Source organism: Lolium perenne, chromosome 1 (genome assembly GCF_019359855.2).
Source record: "Lolium perenne isolate Kyuss_39 chromosome 1, Kyuss_2.0, whole genome shotgun sequence".
Lineage (NCBI taxonomy): Eukaryota > Viridiplantae > Streptophyta > Magnoliopsida > Poales > Poaceae > Lolium > Lolium perenne.
In genome coordinates, this window is record NC_067244.2 from 33,308,075 (window position 1) to 33,324,378 (window position 16,304).

The window sequence follows — 16,304 nt, forward strand, 5'->3', positions numbered from 1 at the left end:
TGCCTTCGATGAAATAGTGATCAACCTCCTGTGATTGTCTCTTTTTGCCTAAATCATGTTTACTTCCTCTAATCACCATTTGGGGATCAAGACTAGTTATTGATTCCCTATAGCTAATTCCCAACACTAAAAATGTCCCGCAGAATGTGAAGACAAACATTTTAACATAAGCATAAGAAAAAATATGGTGTTTCCATGTTTCTTTGTTTTTGTTATTTGTTTCTCTAACATAAACCTAGCATAACCCTAACATTAAAAATGTCTCATAGTTGGTGAATGCGATTAGATACAAATAAAATTTATACTTGCATACGTGCCTGAGGTGGTTGGAAAGAATTGGTTTTTATTAAACTTTGAAGTTAGATTTATCTCACTAATAATATACCTACGCCTGCTATTATTACTAATATGTTTGGTAATTGGCTTAACGGGTCGAGAAAAATGATAGAGCTAGGATACGAATCGGTGTATCAGCTTTATGTTGGTCTATTTGAACGAGTAGGAATGACACTATTTTAAACAAACAAAAGGGCACTAAGTTTTTTGCAGGTTATCCCACGAGTTGCGCATTGGATAAAATAATGAGCCTACATTCTTCCGATGGATCAGCGGAAACCTATGGTTATTGGATGCAACCGTCTGCTAACACATGAATTCTATTTTCAGGCTACTGGATGACATCATATTAGTAGGCTGCAAGATGGATAGCTTTATGTTTTTTTATTTTATTTTTCGACGGCTGATACATGTCTTAACCATATCTAATCCATGATTGTAAACTTTGGAATATAAAAAAAACATTGTAATAAATAAAAAGGCCGTGTGCATCTATTAATGTAGATGTTGGGGCATGTTTCGCATTACAGAAGAAAAAATTAAAGTTCGGAGCCAGTCCAAATTCCATTGGAGACGATGACAATGGCGGCTCGGCGACTTGATCCTTTTATGGGATCCGGCTCGGCTCGGCGACAAATAAATTTTGGATCCACTCATGGCTGGTCATGCACCTAAAGATTGATGAGGTTGCTTCGAACCGCAGTGAGTCGACGTCTCACAAATTCTGCAGACTGACTCGGAAACCACGGAGCAGTTTATTTATGGAGAGCGAACACCTTCACATATGGTGGCATGGTGCGCTCCGAACCAAGTGGTCAAACGAGCAAAGCAATCAATGGTTCCACTAACGCCTAATATGTTCCTTTTGTTCGCCTTGAGAGATAGATTATCAGCAGTGCGCACTATCACGCACTTCTGCAAGCACACTCACAAACCATGGGCACAAAGCGCTCGTTATCCACCTTCGCTTTCCGTTATTGTATAGAGAATTTTGGACGCACCTACAATGCTATCTATATAAACCGTATGTGCTGTTCAGTTGGAGGCACCAATGTTGGAGAACCTGGGTTCAGATAGACTGAGAGAAACAAGAAGATGAGCTTCAAGAAAGTTGATAGAGTTTCAGTTGTTGTGCTACTTGTGTTCATCGTCTTTTCGGTTTCTGCTGCAGGTTGGTATCCTCTGTTTCACTTGTTGTTTTCTTTTTGAGTTTTTAGAACAATAGCTTGTCTCCTTTTCATCTTGGGTAGATAGTTTTCTGTAAGTTTGTAGTTCTGTCTTTACTTTTTCATGTACAATTCTCTTGTACATATGTACTATACAAACCAAAACTAGTAAAAAAATACCCAGCAGCGTCCTGCTGTTTCCGTAAAAAAAGAACAATAATTTATCTTCTGTAGGTTTAGATTAAAAGGAAGATTGAATGTGTTTAGTTACTATCCCGACTATTGTAAGCATAACACCTAACTGTACGAGCAGCAGGTGTATCAAGGCCGTTCAAGTGCATCTAGTTTCTACAGAAACTTAACTGTTTCCTTTGAAGCTTTAATCTTCTGTTGTTGTCTTTCTAGGAGGGAGGGAGTTGGCGGGAGAAAAGACACAAAAGGTATGAGAATCTACTCCTGCACAAGAGCAGCGGTCTTGGCTCTTGAGGGCTAGTAATTATATATGTCTGAATTACAAATAGTAGTAATATAATACTCTCTCCATTCTATGAAACATGTCGGAAGTTTGTTAAAATTCGAATGTATCATAATAATATTTAGTGTCTAGATATATCTAAATTTAGACAAATCTCACACGTGTTTTAATGCAACGGAGGGAGTATATATATTGCATTAGGAAGACCCTATAGCCAGTTCATAAATTGTGTTTTTCTCTCAATTTCATCTGGAGAAATGCTTCTCGTCAAATTTATCCATAGCAGGACTGCATGAAACTTTCTTTACAAAATATTTTCTTTTATTGTTCACATCCCAAATATTTCAGGACCATTACAACGCTGCATCCAAAGAGGGGACAAAAGTTACAGGCAACCATCCAAGGAACCTCATGGTCAAGACAAACGACTACGGTCGCTACGACCCGGCTCCAGCGTTTTCCAGGCCTCGCTTCAAGCCCATACCCCACTGATCGATCGACATGATCGCTAATTTGCTCCTGCGCACAACTACATTGTTAAGCTATTCAACAATATATATTCATAGTCAGTTATTATAATTGGTGAGTAATGGTATGTGTGTTCCTCTAGCACATGTGTATCATACATACTATAGGCCCTACACTGGTGGTAAGTTAACATATACTAGGAAGGCATGGCGCGGCGGCGCACTGCGCCCATGCCGCGATACTAATAAACTGTCCTAAGAAATCGTGTATTGTAAGACTGAAACTCTAGCAGAAACAATATTGTGTTGTATTTCTATCCTGATCAGTTCATGTTATGATTCAGTCGCCGGAATAAATGTAGTGTTTTTGTAAGTTCATTGAATGCTGCTAGAAACGAAGCTTATGCTTTATGCTTCCCTAGGGACAGACATAGAAATGAAGCTTCAACCTGCATAATTGCTTATGCTCTGAAAATGCTCAATGGTGTCATTCGCTGGTACATGTATCTACAAAATGTTCTGATAGTTTTTCTGACAAATAGCATATATTAATATCGCGGAAATATCAATTACACTCAACCTCTGCAGCAACATCATGCGCTAATAGCATAAAGGATGCACACAACCAAAAAAACAAAAAAGAATTACAAAAAAGAAAAGCCCCCCTAAAGAGATCGAAAACTTGAAACAACAACACTGACACCATCAAGACAACATCAGAAGATCAGCTTCTCCATAACAGACCCCTCCAATAAGGAAACGGTGCATAAACGTTGTCGTCGCCTGATCATAAATCTTAGATTTTCACACTGAAGAAAGTTCTCACTCTCAAAACAATGCCTTCAACAAGAACATTGCTAGACATAACCAATTAAGGCTATACCTTGAATTTCACCCTGAAAGATAGAACTCTGAACCTCCTATGCTGTCGCCCCCACATACAAATCGTTGTTTGAAGTCACGAAGCACCAAGCCCAAGATCCGATCACCATTGCTCTTCCACCGATCTCGGCTTTCATGACCTTGTCCGCCAGCACCATGGAAAGAAAACGAGCTCCATGATATTAAAAGCCAGCAGAGCTTTGAAGCGCTACCTCTGAAATCAAACGGTCAGATAAAAAACATAGGTGCGCATGAACGAAAGCACCCAATCCAGCAATCTCAGGCATCGCACAATGAATTTCACTGGTAGGGCCTTCCTGAACACGACAATCCAGCCAGCCCGGTGGGAAGAAGCTTCCGACCGATCTTCACTTGGCGCGAGAGGAATCCGAGGACCACCACCATTATTCGCAAGACTAGCATTCCCCTCCCCGCCGGTCAACTATCAACCAGATCGGAAGACATGGAGAGGGCGGTCCAGCACGACCCGACGGTGTGGACTAGGACCGCACCTGCCCAGACCACGCGGTCTAGATCTTGGCCAAACCCCAAGATCGGATCGAGGTGGCGCAGAGCACCACCGCGCAGAGGGCGACGGCGGCGCACCACCCCTTCCTTGTCGCCGATCCGGTGGAGGCGCTCAGGCCCCGGCCACGCCCAGCCACATCGCCTATGGCCCTCCACTATCACCCACCAACTCCCATGAACAGGGACCGAGAAAACCACCTCCCCTGCCCACCGCCGCACCGAATGGATAGGCGCTGCCATCACCGCCAGCGCCTGCGGCAACGGCGGTCAGGAGAGGGAGGAGAGGTGGGGCTATTAGGATTGGAGAAGGTGGAATCCTCCGGAGCCGCCCGGACGGGCGTCTCCGGAGGTCGGGAGGTATGCCCCCTTTTACATCTATAGCTCTTGTTCATACGGTGTTCTGATAGTTTGTATATTTGTGGTCTCATATTCTTTAAGGTAAGCCACATGTGGGCAAGAAAAATAGAAGCCAATAATTGAAGAGAAATTATACATAGATTATTTTACGAAGGGCTATACAACACCACATAAAAGACCAAAAGTACGACCTCGTGTCATAATTGGGAGAGCCATGTTGATACAACTAATTCTGAAGGGGATACACATGTGCACATATACAAAGCGAGACTCACCCACTGCTACTGAGAACCTTTTTTCGAAATGGGGATTAAAACCTCGGCTTCTGCATCATGATGATGCACACGGCCTTTTATTAAGAAGTTACGAGTACATATTTTAAAACATCTCAAGCATCGCCCATAATTGATACAAGAATCAACCAGCAAAAGAAACAAAGCAAAAAAAAAGACTGCACATCAACTTAGCCGCCTATTATGTCGCCGGCCAGCCTGGCACAAGATATCCTGAGCGACCGTGTGGAGCCGTGTGTATCCAGTAGCCATAGCATCCCGCTGCCCCTCCGGTGACAGCAGAGCCCATAGCTAAACCCAATGTGACACCATATGTATAACCTACAAAAAGTGGAAAGATTGTTTTTTGATAAAAATAATATCATTCCCCACCCTCCATATAGACCAACATAAGGCAGAAACCCCAATACGGATGAATGCCTTAGATTGTCTATCAACTCCATTTAACCAATTACCAAATATATTCGTAATATTGGTTGGAGGTGGAAGATCAAATGTGAAATTAATCGTGCGCCAAAGTAGTTTAGCTAAAGGGTAATTTATGAAGAGGTGTTCAATAGTCTTCTACTCTTCGCAAAAAATATTTCGTACACCTATTTCACCGATGTTTAGCTAAATTATCTTTAGTAAGCAAAACCTTATTACTCAGAAACCACATAAATATTTTTATCTTAAGAAGAACTTTAACTTTTCATAGGTATTTTCTCAAAAAAGGTGTGTGGTCATTCAGAAGATCCTCATACATAGATTTCACCGTAAACAAGCCGTTGGTTGTCAAACTCCAAACAAATCGATCATTCTCTCCATTTAGATTAACCATCATAAGTTTTTGGCATAACTGTAACCACAAAGTCCATTTGTTACCCACCAGCAGCCTTTTGTAACTAATATTCATAGGTATTTGAGCTAACACATGAGCTACCGTTACATTCTTGTGATGCACAATATTATATAAAGATGGATATTGATGGGCTAGTGGTATTTTCCTAACCAAGTATCTTCCCAAAAACGAGTAATTGCTCCATTACCAACTTTGAAAAAACCTCTACTAAAGAAATCTTCCTTAACCCCCATCAATCCCTTCCATAAAGGAGAGTCTGTAGGCTTAGCTTTCACCTCGGATAAGGTCCTTTGTCTTAGGTATTTATTATGTAGCAATTCTTGCCACACCTCGTCCTCGTTAAGAAGTTTATAAAGCCACTTACTCAATAAACATTTATTTTTGAGTTCGAGAACCTCAATACCTAAGACCCCTTGATCTTTGGATCGGCAGACAATATTCCATTTTGTAAGTATATATTTTCTTTTATTTTCATTGGACTGCCAAAAAAATCTAGACCTATAGAAGTCCAGTCTTTTCCTTACCCCAACAGGTATATGTAGAAAGGACAACATAAACATAGGTAAGCTTGTTAAAACTTAATTGATAAGGACAAGTATATCCCCATAGGACAGTAATTTACCTTTTCAACATCCCAATTTACTTTTAAACCGGGTCTCCACTGGATACCAATCAAAATTTCTGAGTTTTCTGTAATGGATAGAAATACCTAAGTACCTAAAGGGTAAGGAACCAGTGTCGTATCCAAATATTTGCTTGTACTGATCAACCTCATCCTTTGCTTTACCAAAAGAAAAAATCTCACTTTTGTGGAAGTTAATTTTATGTCCTAAGAGCTCTTCAAACAGGCATAGAATTAGTTTCATATTAACAATTTTCAATAGGTCATGCTCCAAAAAAAAGATTGTATCATTTCCATATTGTAGTATAGAGATGTCACCCTCAACACGATGAGGAATAAGCCCCAACTTGACTATCATCTTTTGCTCGTTCAATTATGATGGCTAGTGTATCCACTACAATATTAAAAAGCATTGGAGACAACGGATCCCCTTGCCTCAAACCTTTTTTTGTCTGAAAATAATTACCAATGTCATCATTTACCTTTGCTCTGACACTCTCCCCTTGAACAAATTGTTGAACTACTCTACACCATTCTGGAGCAAATCCCTTCATTCTCAAAGTCTGTTGTAAAAACGGCTATTTCATTTTATCGTATGCCTTTTCAAAATCAATCTAAACAAAACCCCATCCATTTTCTTACTATGTAACTCATGAATGGTTTCATGAAGAATGACCACCCCTTCTAAGATATTCCTTCCCGGCATAAAAGCAGATTGTGTTGGTTTTATAACTCTTGGGGCAATCCCGTTATACAATTTGTACCCGCACATTAAGTAAATAAATTGGTCTATATTGCTGTATTTGAACCGCATCCTCTTTCCTGGGTAATAATGTGATTACGCCAAAATTTAGTTTATAAAGAGGCAAATCCTCATTACTGAACTGATGAAAAAGCGCCATGAAGTCGTCTTTTATTACCACCCAATTTTTTTGATAAAACTCAGTCGGGAAACCGTTAGTTCGGGAGCTTTATTATGTTTCATGTGTGAGATCGCCTCATAAACCTCTTCCTCAGAAAAGGAGCTGACAAAATCTCATTCTCGACATTCGAGATCTGAGGAATGTCCTGCACCTCCTCCTCTACTAAAGAAATATTATTTGGCGCCGGTGCTCCAAACAATTTCTTATAGAATTCAGTAATATAGACCTTTAGATTATCTTCACCAACAATGGTTCCTTGTTTTTGCTTTAACTGGAAAATTTTCTTTTTTCGATGCTTCCCATTTGCAATCAAGTGATAGTATCTCGTATTATTCTCCCCTTCTTGAATATGTTTAACTTTCTCTCTTTGAGCCCACTTAAACTCCTCTTCTTTTCTGAATTTATTTAGATTATCATTTGCATTTTTTAGAATTTCCCTTTGCACTAGTAGAAACAAGGCCTTTTGCACCGGTTCGAAAAGGCCATATGCACTGGATTGCGAACCGATGCAAAAGCCCCCCCCCCCCTCTTTTGCACCGGTTCAGTTACGAACCGGTGCTAAAGGGGCACCACGTGGCCCGCTGTGGAGCGCCCGGGGGAGGACCTTTAGCACCGGTTCGTAATACGAACCGGTGCTAAAGGGTTGTGCCACGGCAGAAAATTACACTAAAACGCTACCACGGCAGAGTCTGCCTCCATTCGAGAAACACGTTATAATGCAGTCGACACATATATATAGGAAACCATTATATTACATATATCGATCGAAGTGACATACGTTCATGCATATATGTATGTCTACATCAACTTTCAAAATAATTTATATTCAATATTGGATGACGGGCACATAATTTTCTCCATCTGGAGCTATGACTTGCTCAGGTAAGAATCCCGCCAGTTCTTCTTGAATTGCTCGTACACGCTCGGTTACTAGAAGACCGTCCCGCAACCGTTGGATCTAATAATTTCAAGAAGGTACGGTGGTCAGTATATATATATATGTGTGTGTATGTGAATGAAACACAAGGTGATAAAATAAAGTCATGAATGTTGTTTACGTGCATCAAGTTGTTCCAAAATTTTTGTCACATGGTGGGTATTCTGGCAAATGAACTCGCAAACGTAGAACCCGCAAAAATTATTCCCGTCCTCTTGCCTCAAGCACTTTACGAGAACAAAGTTCAATCAAAATAATAACCAGGGATGATAATAATGGTATTGAAACTAGAATCAGAGAGATGCACGGCCTAGCTAGTAGTACTTACCGGTACAGGTTTTATTCGAAGCTCTTTATTCCGTAAACCCGGAGCCTTGTTGGTGAACCGTTTCCAAGCCCTCTGGAGGATATCAGCCATGTCCCCCATGCCGCAAGGGGTTTAATCTTCGAGTCCATGACTTCTACTACTTCAGTGTCAGGTTCAATGACTAGCATGATGTAGTGAAACCTGCGGACATATATATGCATAACTCATCAATTACACTTAACACATGGAGTAAGCAAAAAAGATTTAATGTGTAAAGACATTAACACTCACACGAAGTTGTAAGGAAATAGTATTGCCCTTTTGTATGGGTTTTTCCTTAAGGCATATACCAAGTTATTCTCCATGTCCGTGGGAGAGTTGTTGACAGTATACTCATTCACGGTATATGGATCAATGAACCCAATATCATAAATTTGCCCAAGTTTGCATTCGCGGATCTTCATTCTGCATAATATAGTGATAGTATAGTTATATGCATGCAATGGACGAGCCACGGTAGAGACTTAATTACATAAATAATACTTACAGACAATAGACACTCAGCAGAGATTTGCCGAGGGCGTCTTGATTGAATAACTGAAATAATTCAGAAAATTCGATGTTCATCACGTCAGTTCGCCCGTAGTGCTCATCTTTGATTACCACCATGATCCAGTTCTGACCGTTCTTACATGCATCCAAGTACCAATTATGTAGTCTTCGCAGTTGTGTTGATAGATGAGGCAACTCCTCAACTCTAACAAGAGGTTGCTCGTACTTGTACTGGTATGCTATTTGGACATCACCCGTGAACATGAATTCGATGCGGCTTAAGTACTCAGGAATACTCATATCGTTCGCATCTGCCTCGTCTTTATATAGTGCTACCATCTTCGGATCAAGGCAGTCTATGATATCAGGATACACTTGGAGCGGGGGGCACGAGTTTTTCTGGGTTCCAAGCTGGGGAACTGGTTTCCCTTGTACCTTAATTTTTTCCCGCCGCTCTTTTGCTAGCACATTTGACTTGCGAATAGACCGGTCATAGTTCGATGAAAGACTTGGCCTAGGTTGATGAAGGTACTTCAGCATCTTCAACTTTTTTTCCTTGGGTATAGGTGGCTCGGGCTCAGGCTGGGGCTTTTTCTTGCCAAACATGGATTTCATGTGTTGTTCCTTTGCGATCTTGTCATTTTCCTCATTTGTATAGTCATAAGGTCTCTTGGGAGGAACCTTAGGTAGTCTTGGGAGGGGCTCTTGTTTGCGTTTCGGTGATCGGTTACGACTTATTGCCGGAGCGCTCCGCTTTGTGCTCTTAGACTGAGTGGTGGGCTGCGGCGGCGGAGAAGGCTCACGCGGATGCGGAGAAGGCTCACGCCGAGGCGGAGAAGGCTCATGCGTCGGCGGAGAAGGCTCATGCCGAGGCGGAGAAGGCTCACGCCGAGGCGGAGAAGGCCCACGCGCCGGTGGAGAAGGTTGGCGCGATGGAGACGGCTGACGCACTGGAGATGGCGCCGTCCAACCCGGAATCACAATGAATTCCTTTCGCCATAGAACTGTAGTGTTCTTGGCTTCTCCCAGCTCTAGCAAATCCCCTTCGCCGGCAGGGTGGTCATGCTTCAGCGGCCCATACCCATCCATAACTTGATCCACCCCGGCAACAGCGTAGCCATGTGGAACCGGTTTGAAGTGTTATCTTTGATCAGGTACTGGCGGTAAGACATAGCCGATCGCCGCCTTGACCGTTAAGTAGCCCATCACTTTGACATGTTGCTCACAAGGTGTCGACTATGTGATATGATCCACAGGGTAGAGAGGAGCCATCTGCGGATCCACAGGGGAGAGAGGAGCCATTGGTGGATCCACAGGGTAGTGAGGAGCCATCTGCGGATCCACATCTGCGTCATCACCTGACAGCTCCGTGGAAGCCACACTGCTTTTCCTCTGAGATCTCTGGCCGCTAGCATCGAATGCAGATTCTTCTATCTGCGGATTAGCTTGAGGTTGGGTGACCATTTGGGAGCCTGATGACATTATCTGCCTCACTTGCTCCTCTAGCTTAGCAACGCGTTCTTGAACCACATCCTTTTTCCTCTGACGGCTTCTATCGGGATATTTCTTCATTTCTGCAGGAAACCCAATACACCACGGCTTGCCACCTGATATGGTTCGTGTTCGTCCTGGGTGTTCAGGATTCCCAAGGGCGCGTGCGAGCTGGTCCTTCTCTTTTTCGGGACAGAACTTCCCTCTTCAACTTCCTTTGCAACATTTCTAAAGGCTTCGATGGGAAGTGGCTTTTTCTTATGTCTTGGAGTATATATATATAGTTCCCTTGTGCGTTTAACGTGCCCCCATGCGCGTCAAACCAATCCCTTGACCGCTGGTTCCATTTCTGTACCTCTGGCTGGATCTCCTTTTCAATTAGGTCGTTCTCCCATTTCTCCCACTTAGGCCTGCTAGCCTTGTAGCCTCCTCGCCCCATGGTATGGAAGTACATCTTATTAGCAACATTTTTCTTATTGGTCTCTGACCTTGTCTTTGACCTCTTCGATGTCTTGTACTTCACAAATTCCTCCCAATGGTCTTTTATCTTCTCATAGGGGCCATTGAAATCCGGAGTCTTACTTTCCTTGACAAAGAAGTTGTCCAATTTCTTCTTGTAGTCGTTGAACTATAATGCCATCTTCTTAAGAGCCCACTTCTTGAATCTTCGTTGTACGCTATTCAGCTCGGGATCCTCAGGGTCTCGCCTGTCATTCTCACAATCAGAGCCAGCTGGCTCCGGTAAGATGAAATTTATCAGGAGCTTCCTAAACATCAGATTTTTGGATCTCGTGTCAACATAAGTAACTCCTTCGTCCCCCTTTGCAGGTTTCTTCCATTCTTGAGTGGTGATCAGGATCGTGTTCCTAACAATAACTCTACATTGACTTACAAACTTTTTTGCGTGAGCTTTCGGAGAAATCGGTTCGCCATCTACAGCGATTTCCGTGATGGTGCACCTTTCATGGTCTTCCATCTTTCTGGCCGCGCCTCGTTTAGTTCTGCCAGTAGAGTTTGTTGATCGGGAGGTCTAAACGAAGAAACAATGTTAATATTGGTATATGCAAAAAATCTGGAGGCTTGGTTAATTGATATATATATATATATATATATATACACCTCGGCGCCGTGAGCTTCTCCCTCGGAGTCGTCACCTTCTCCCTCAACGGAGCGATCTCCACGGTGGTCTTGCTCATCTCCCTCATCGGAGCGATCTCCATGGGTTCGCTCATCTCCCTCGCTGGATTGGTTTAGGTAAATAGAGGTGATATCGTCATCATCACAGATAATCTCCTCGACGGTGTATTCTTTTTCTAGGTCCTGTTCCATAGTTTCTGCAAAGACTGACAAGTTATTCTAATGTTATAAACAGAACGAAGCAGTAATTAAGAATAATGCTCAATACATGATCAAATATTAGAGTTACACATATATGTAGGTACTAATTAAGGATAATGCTGAATACATAATCAAAGATCTGAGTTACACATATAGCTCCATTTTTTATTTAACCCTAATACATCACTAGAACCTCTCAACGGCGCCGACCGGGTCCTGAGCCGCGCCAGCCGAACACCCAAAGCCATGGAACAACAACAGGATCATAGCTAATGTGAGATCCCTGCATAACTAACCATCCGCCCGTATACCTGGTGTCTAACGCATACAGGTACCGGCGAACGTGCTCGTCCTCCTCTCTAATACGTTGAGCTACCACCTCCTGCGGCGCTGGCTTCCTCTGAAACGACCGTGGCCCACGCGACCTCCACCAGAGAATACCCGGGTCGACGACGGGACCCGGATTCCGCACCAAGGTACGCGTACCGGAAGATAACACCTCCCAGTCCCGGACCGACACCATCTCCCGCATCTGATCTAGAATGGTACTAGCTCCAGGACGCGGCGGGCACGACATCTTATGCAAACTAACAAATATAATATTAAAAAATTGTAACTTTGTAACCATGAAATTGGATATTTTGTAGAGTTCAGATAATATAAAGTTGTGTACATCAATAAAAATAGCATGTATGTAGTACAATGTGACGAAATAGGTAAAGTACCAACGAAATATAGAAAGTTTTCTAACTAAAAGTTTTCTAACTAAATTCCACCCGCGGGTACCCGACGGATACCCAGGACCCCACATGTCAGTCAAACATACCCTCCAATATAAAGAAAAAACCCTAGTCTATCCCGCTCGACCCCATTCCTCTTTCCCCTCACTCCAGCCGCCGCTCACATCTTATCCCAAATCGCGTGAGTGGTAGAAAACCATCAACTCCATCGAGCCATCTAGGCCTCTACTCATACCGGCCGCCGCCGGCGCACACCTCCACCTAGCCGTCACCGCACCTCCATTTGCTAGTTTCCTTCGTCAAGGAAGCACAAGCTCGACTCTGTCATCAGATCGAGCGTTCGCCGGCAACGGAGGACGAGCAAATGGCCCCGCATCGACACCAGCGTAACACCACGTCACCTCATCCCCACTGCCGCAAACCGCGTCACCTCATTGCCGGCATCGCACCGCATCATCTCGTCACCGGCACCGTCCCGCATCACTACTATCTAACTAAATTGATCTAACTAATTTCATCTAACTAATTTCATCTAACTAAATTGATCTAACTAATTAAAAAAATTTATCTTACTAAATTGATCTAACTAATTAAAACAAAAAAAATAAAAAAGAGGAACTTTAGGGCGGCCGGCGCCTCACCTTTCTTGTCGGCGGCCGGGCCAGAGAAGAAGGCGGCGCCGGCGGTGGTGGGCGCCGGCGACACGCGCGGGCACGTCTGTGAGGAGGAGGCTGGGCGGCCTCGATTGCGAGGAGGAGGCTGGGCGGCGGTGTCTGCGCGGGCGCGAGCGGAGGCGGCGCACGCGGACGAGCGCGGAGGAGGCGGCGGTGCGGGAGGCGGCCGGATGGCATCGGCGCGGCACAGTTCTGTTTCCTCGCGCGATTGTTGAATTGGGGAAGAAGGGGTGGGCGCGCGAGAAGTTATACTGCGGGCCTTTTGCACCGGTTCGTGGCTAGAACCGGTGCACAAGACCCTTCTGCACCGGTTCCAGCCACGAACCGGTGCAAAAGGCCTATTTTTTGGCTGCCTTTTGGGGTTTTCCCGCCTTTTTTCGGTGTTTCGCGCGGGATAGGCTCCCGCCATGACGACGCGCGGGATAGTTCCCGCCACGACGCTGCGCGGGATATTTTCCCGCCACGATGCCGCGTGGGATAGTTTCCTCCACATGTCGCCGGGCGGGATATTTTCCCGCCACGACGCTGCGCGGGATAGTTTCCGCCACACGTCGCCGCGCGGGATATTTTCCTGCCACGACGCCGCGTGGGATAGTTTCCGCCACACGTCACCGTGCGGGATATTTTCCCGCCACGACGCCGCGCGGGATAGGTTCCCGCCACGACACCGCGCGGGATAGTTTCCTGCCACGACACCGCGCGGGATATTTTCCCGCCACACGACGCCGCGCGGGATATTTTCCCGCCATATGACGTCACGTGGGATATTTCCCACCACGCGACGCAGCGCGGAGATTTCCCGCCTACACGCCCTCTATAAGTAGTATGTCCCCGTCTCTCCCACTTCACTCATCACCGAACCCTAGCCCATTTCACAATGCCCCCAAAGCCGCACCCTCCGCCGCTGGAGGTGGACCCGCAGCTCGCGGAGATAGACGAGTGGGAGGAGCTGCAGCGGTAGGAGGCGGAAGCTAGGAGGGCAGCACCGGATGAGGTGGACCCGCGGCTCGCGGAGATAGAGGAGTTGGAGGAGGCGGCGCTAGCGGCTACCATTGAAGCATTTGAGAGGCAGAGTCTCCAGGAGCTGCATAAGCGGCCACGTGTGGCGGATCTGGATAGTGAGGAGATGCATAAGCGTCATCGTGAGGAGGAGCTGCAGCAGCAGCTGCAGCAGGAGGCGTCAGCCACGAGGGCAGCAGCGGATGCGCGGAAGAACTAGCTAGTAGAAGTTGTTATTTTAGTTTAAATTTAGTTAATGTTAAATTTCAAAAAAGTCGTTGTCGTTGTTTTAGTTTAAGTTTAGTTAATGTATCTTGTTAAATATCAATAAAGTCGTTGTCGTTAGTTTATATACCCCTTTTATCCCGGTTACTGGCTGGAACCGGTGCTAAAGATGGTGGATTAGTTTATACACCCCTTTTATCCCGGTTATTGGCTGGAACCGGTGCTAAAGATGGTGGATTAGTTTATATACCCTTTTATCCCGGTTCTTGGCTGGAACCGGTGCTAAAGATGGGGGGCTAAATCTGGGGGAGGCTTATCTGGTGTTTGCCTTATCTGGGGTGGCCTCATCTGGGGGGAGGGGATTATCTGGAGGCACACACCGCTATATATAGCCCCTCCGGGGAGAGTAGAGAGAGCAAAGAGAGAAGAGGCAACGACCAAGAAGGAAAGAGCCTCTCCGGCAAAGTTTCTCGAAGATATCTTAGATGGCCGGCCGTCTTAGACATCTTCGGAAGCTTCGCCCGAGAACTCTTCCCGCAAGCAAGCTAGGAGTCCCGCTCGGAAGCTACTAGTATAAACCCAACAACCAGTAGCTCAGGGTAAGGAGGGGAGAGAGAGCTTCCCGGGAGCTGGTATATAACCCGACGACGGCGACCTCGAAGAAAAGAGCCTCTCCGGCGGAGTTTCTTGAAGATGTCTTAGATGGACGGCCATCTTAGACATCTTCGGAAGCTCCGCCCGAGAACTCTTCCCGCAAGCAGAGATAGGAGAGGCAACGACCATGAAGTTTTCCTTCTCATTGCGTGCTGTCATATTATGTGTCATAGTTGCAACGAAAAATAATAAACTTGGATAATTGCACACATCACAAAAAATCCTTCACAATATGAGCTATCGTGTTCGAGGTTTCATGGCATTTAGGTCAAACGACCAATGTTACTGATACATCACAAAAAATGCTTCACAATATGAGCTCAAGGTACAGGATAATAATACATTATGATTGCTTGGACCGTAACAATGGAGCATCTTCAGCATTTAACGCGATGGTTGGGTCAATGTTCACTGTGAAGGGCAGAATTTCAGCAAACTTATTATAATCTTCTGACATGTCTATCTTGTCCTCGACTCCCGCGATGGTTCTTTTCCCTGAAAGAACTATGTGACGCTTTGGCTCATCGGATGAGCTCGTTTTCTTATGTTTTCTTTCTTCGGTCTGGAGGACATGTCCTTCACATAGAAAACCTGAGCCACATCATTGGCTAGGACGAATGGTTCGTCTCTGTAACCAAGATTGTTGAGATCCACTGTTGTCATTCCGTACAGCTGGTCTAACTTTACCCCTTTTCCATCCAGCTTGATCCATTTGCACCGAAACAAAGGGATCTTAAAATAAGGTACATAGTCAAGTTCCCATATCTCCTCTATGTAACCATAATATGTGTCCTTTTCCCCACTGTTAGTGTTTGTTGCATCAATGCAGACACCACTGTTTTGGTTGGTGCTCTTTTTATCTTTGGCGAACATGTAGAAGGTATTTCCATTTATCTCGTACCCCTGGAAAGTCAGTACAATCGAAGATGGTGACCCGGCCAACAAGTACAACAGATCTCCAATATCGTTGTTATTAATGAGATGTGTTCGGAGCCAACCACCGAATGTCTACATATGTTTATGTGTAATCCAGTCTTCAGACTGCCCCGGATGTTGGGAGCGTACAATATTCTTGTGTTCAGTGATATATGGGGCCACCAAGGTGGAACTTTGTAGAACTGTGTAGTGTGCTTGAGTGAAAGAAATCCCGTCCCTACATATCATTGATTTCCTTCCTAGCGTGCCTTTTCCACTTAGTCGCCCCTCATGTCGCGATTCAGGAACACCAATCGACTTAAGGTCAGGAAAAAAGTCAACACAGAACTCAATGACCTCCTTTGTTCCATAGCCCTTGGAGATGCTTCCTTCTGGCCTAGCACGGTTATGAATATATTTCTTTAAAACCCCCATGAACCTCTCGAAGGGGAACATATTGTGTAGAAATACAAGACCGAGGATGGCAATCTCTTCGACAAGGTGAACCAGGAGATGCGTCATAATATTGAAGAAAGATGGTGGAAATACCAACTCAAAACTAACAAGACATTGCACCACATC

The 16,304-nt window shown here is 44.6% G+C and overlaps 1 protein-coding gene across 1 annotated transcript; it reads left to right on the top strand.

Moving 5' to 3' along the window:
• Nucleotides 1-1,363: 1,363 nt before the first annotated feature.
• On the top strand, nt 1,364-2,759 carry LOC127345912 (uncharacterized). Its single transcript, XM_051372437.2, has 3 exons — nt 1,364-1,507; nt 1,908-1,942; nt 2,326-2,759. The coding sequence occupies exons 1-3, from the start codon at nt 1,432-1,434 to the stop codon at nt 2,467-2,469; spliced, it is 255 nt and encodes an 84-aa protein (XP_051228397.1). The 5' UTR covers nt 1,364-1,431; the 3' UTR covers nt 2,470-2,759.
• Nucleotides 2,760-16,304: the final 13,545 nt, after the last annotated feature.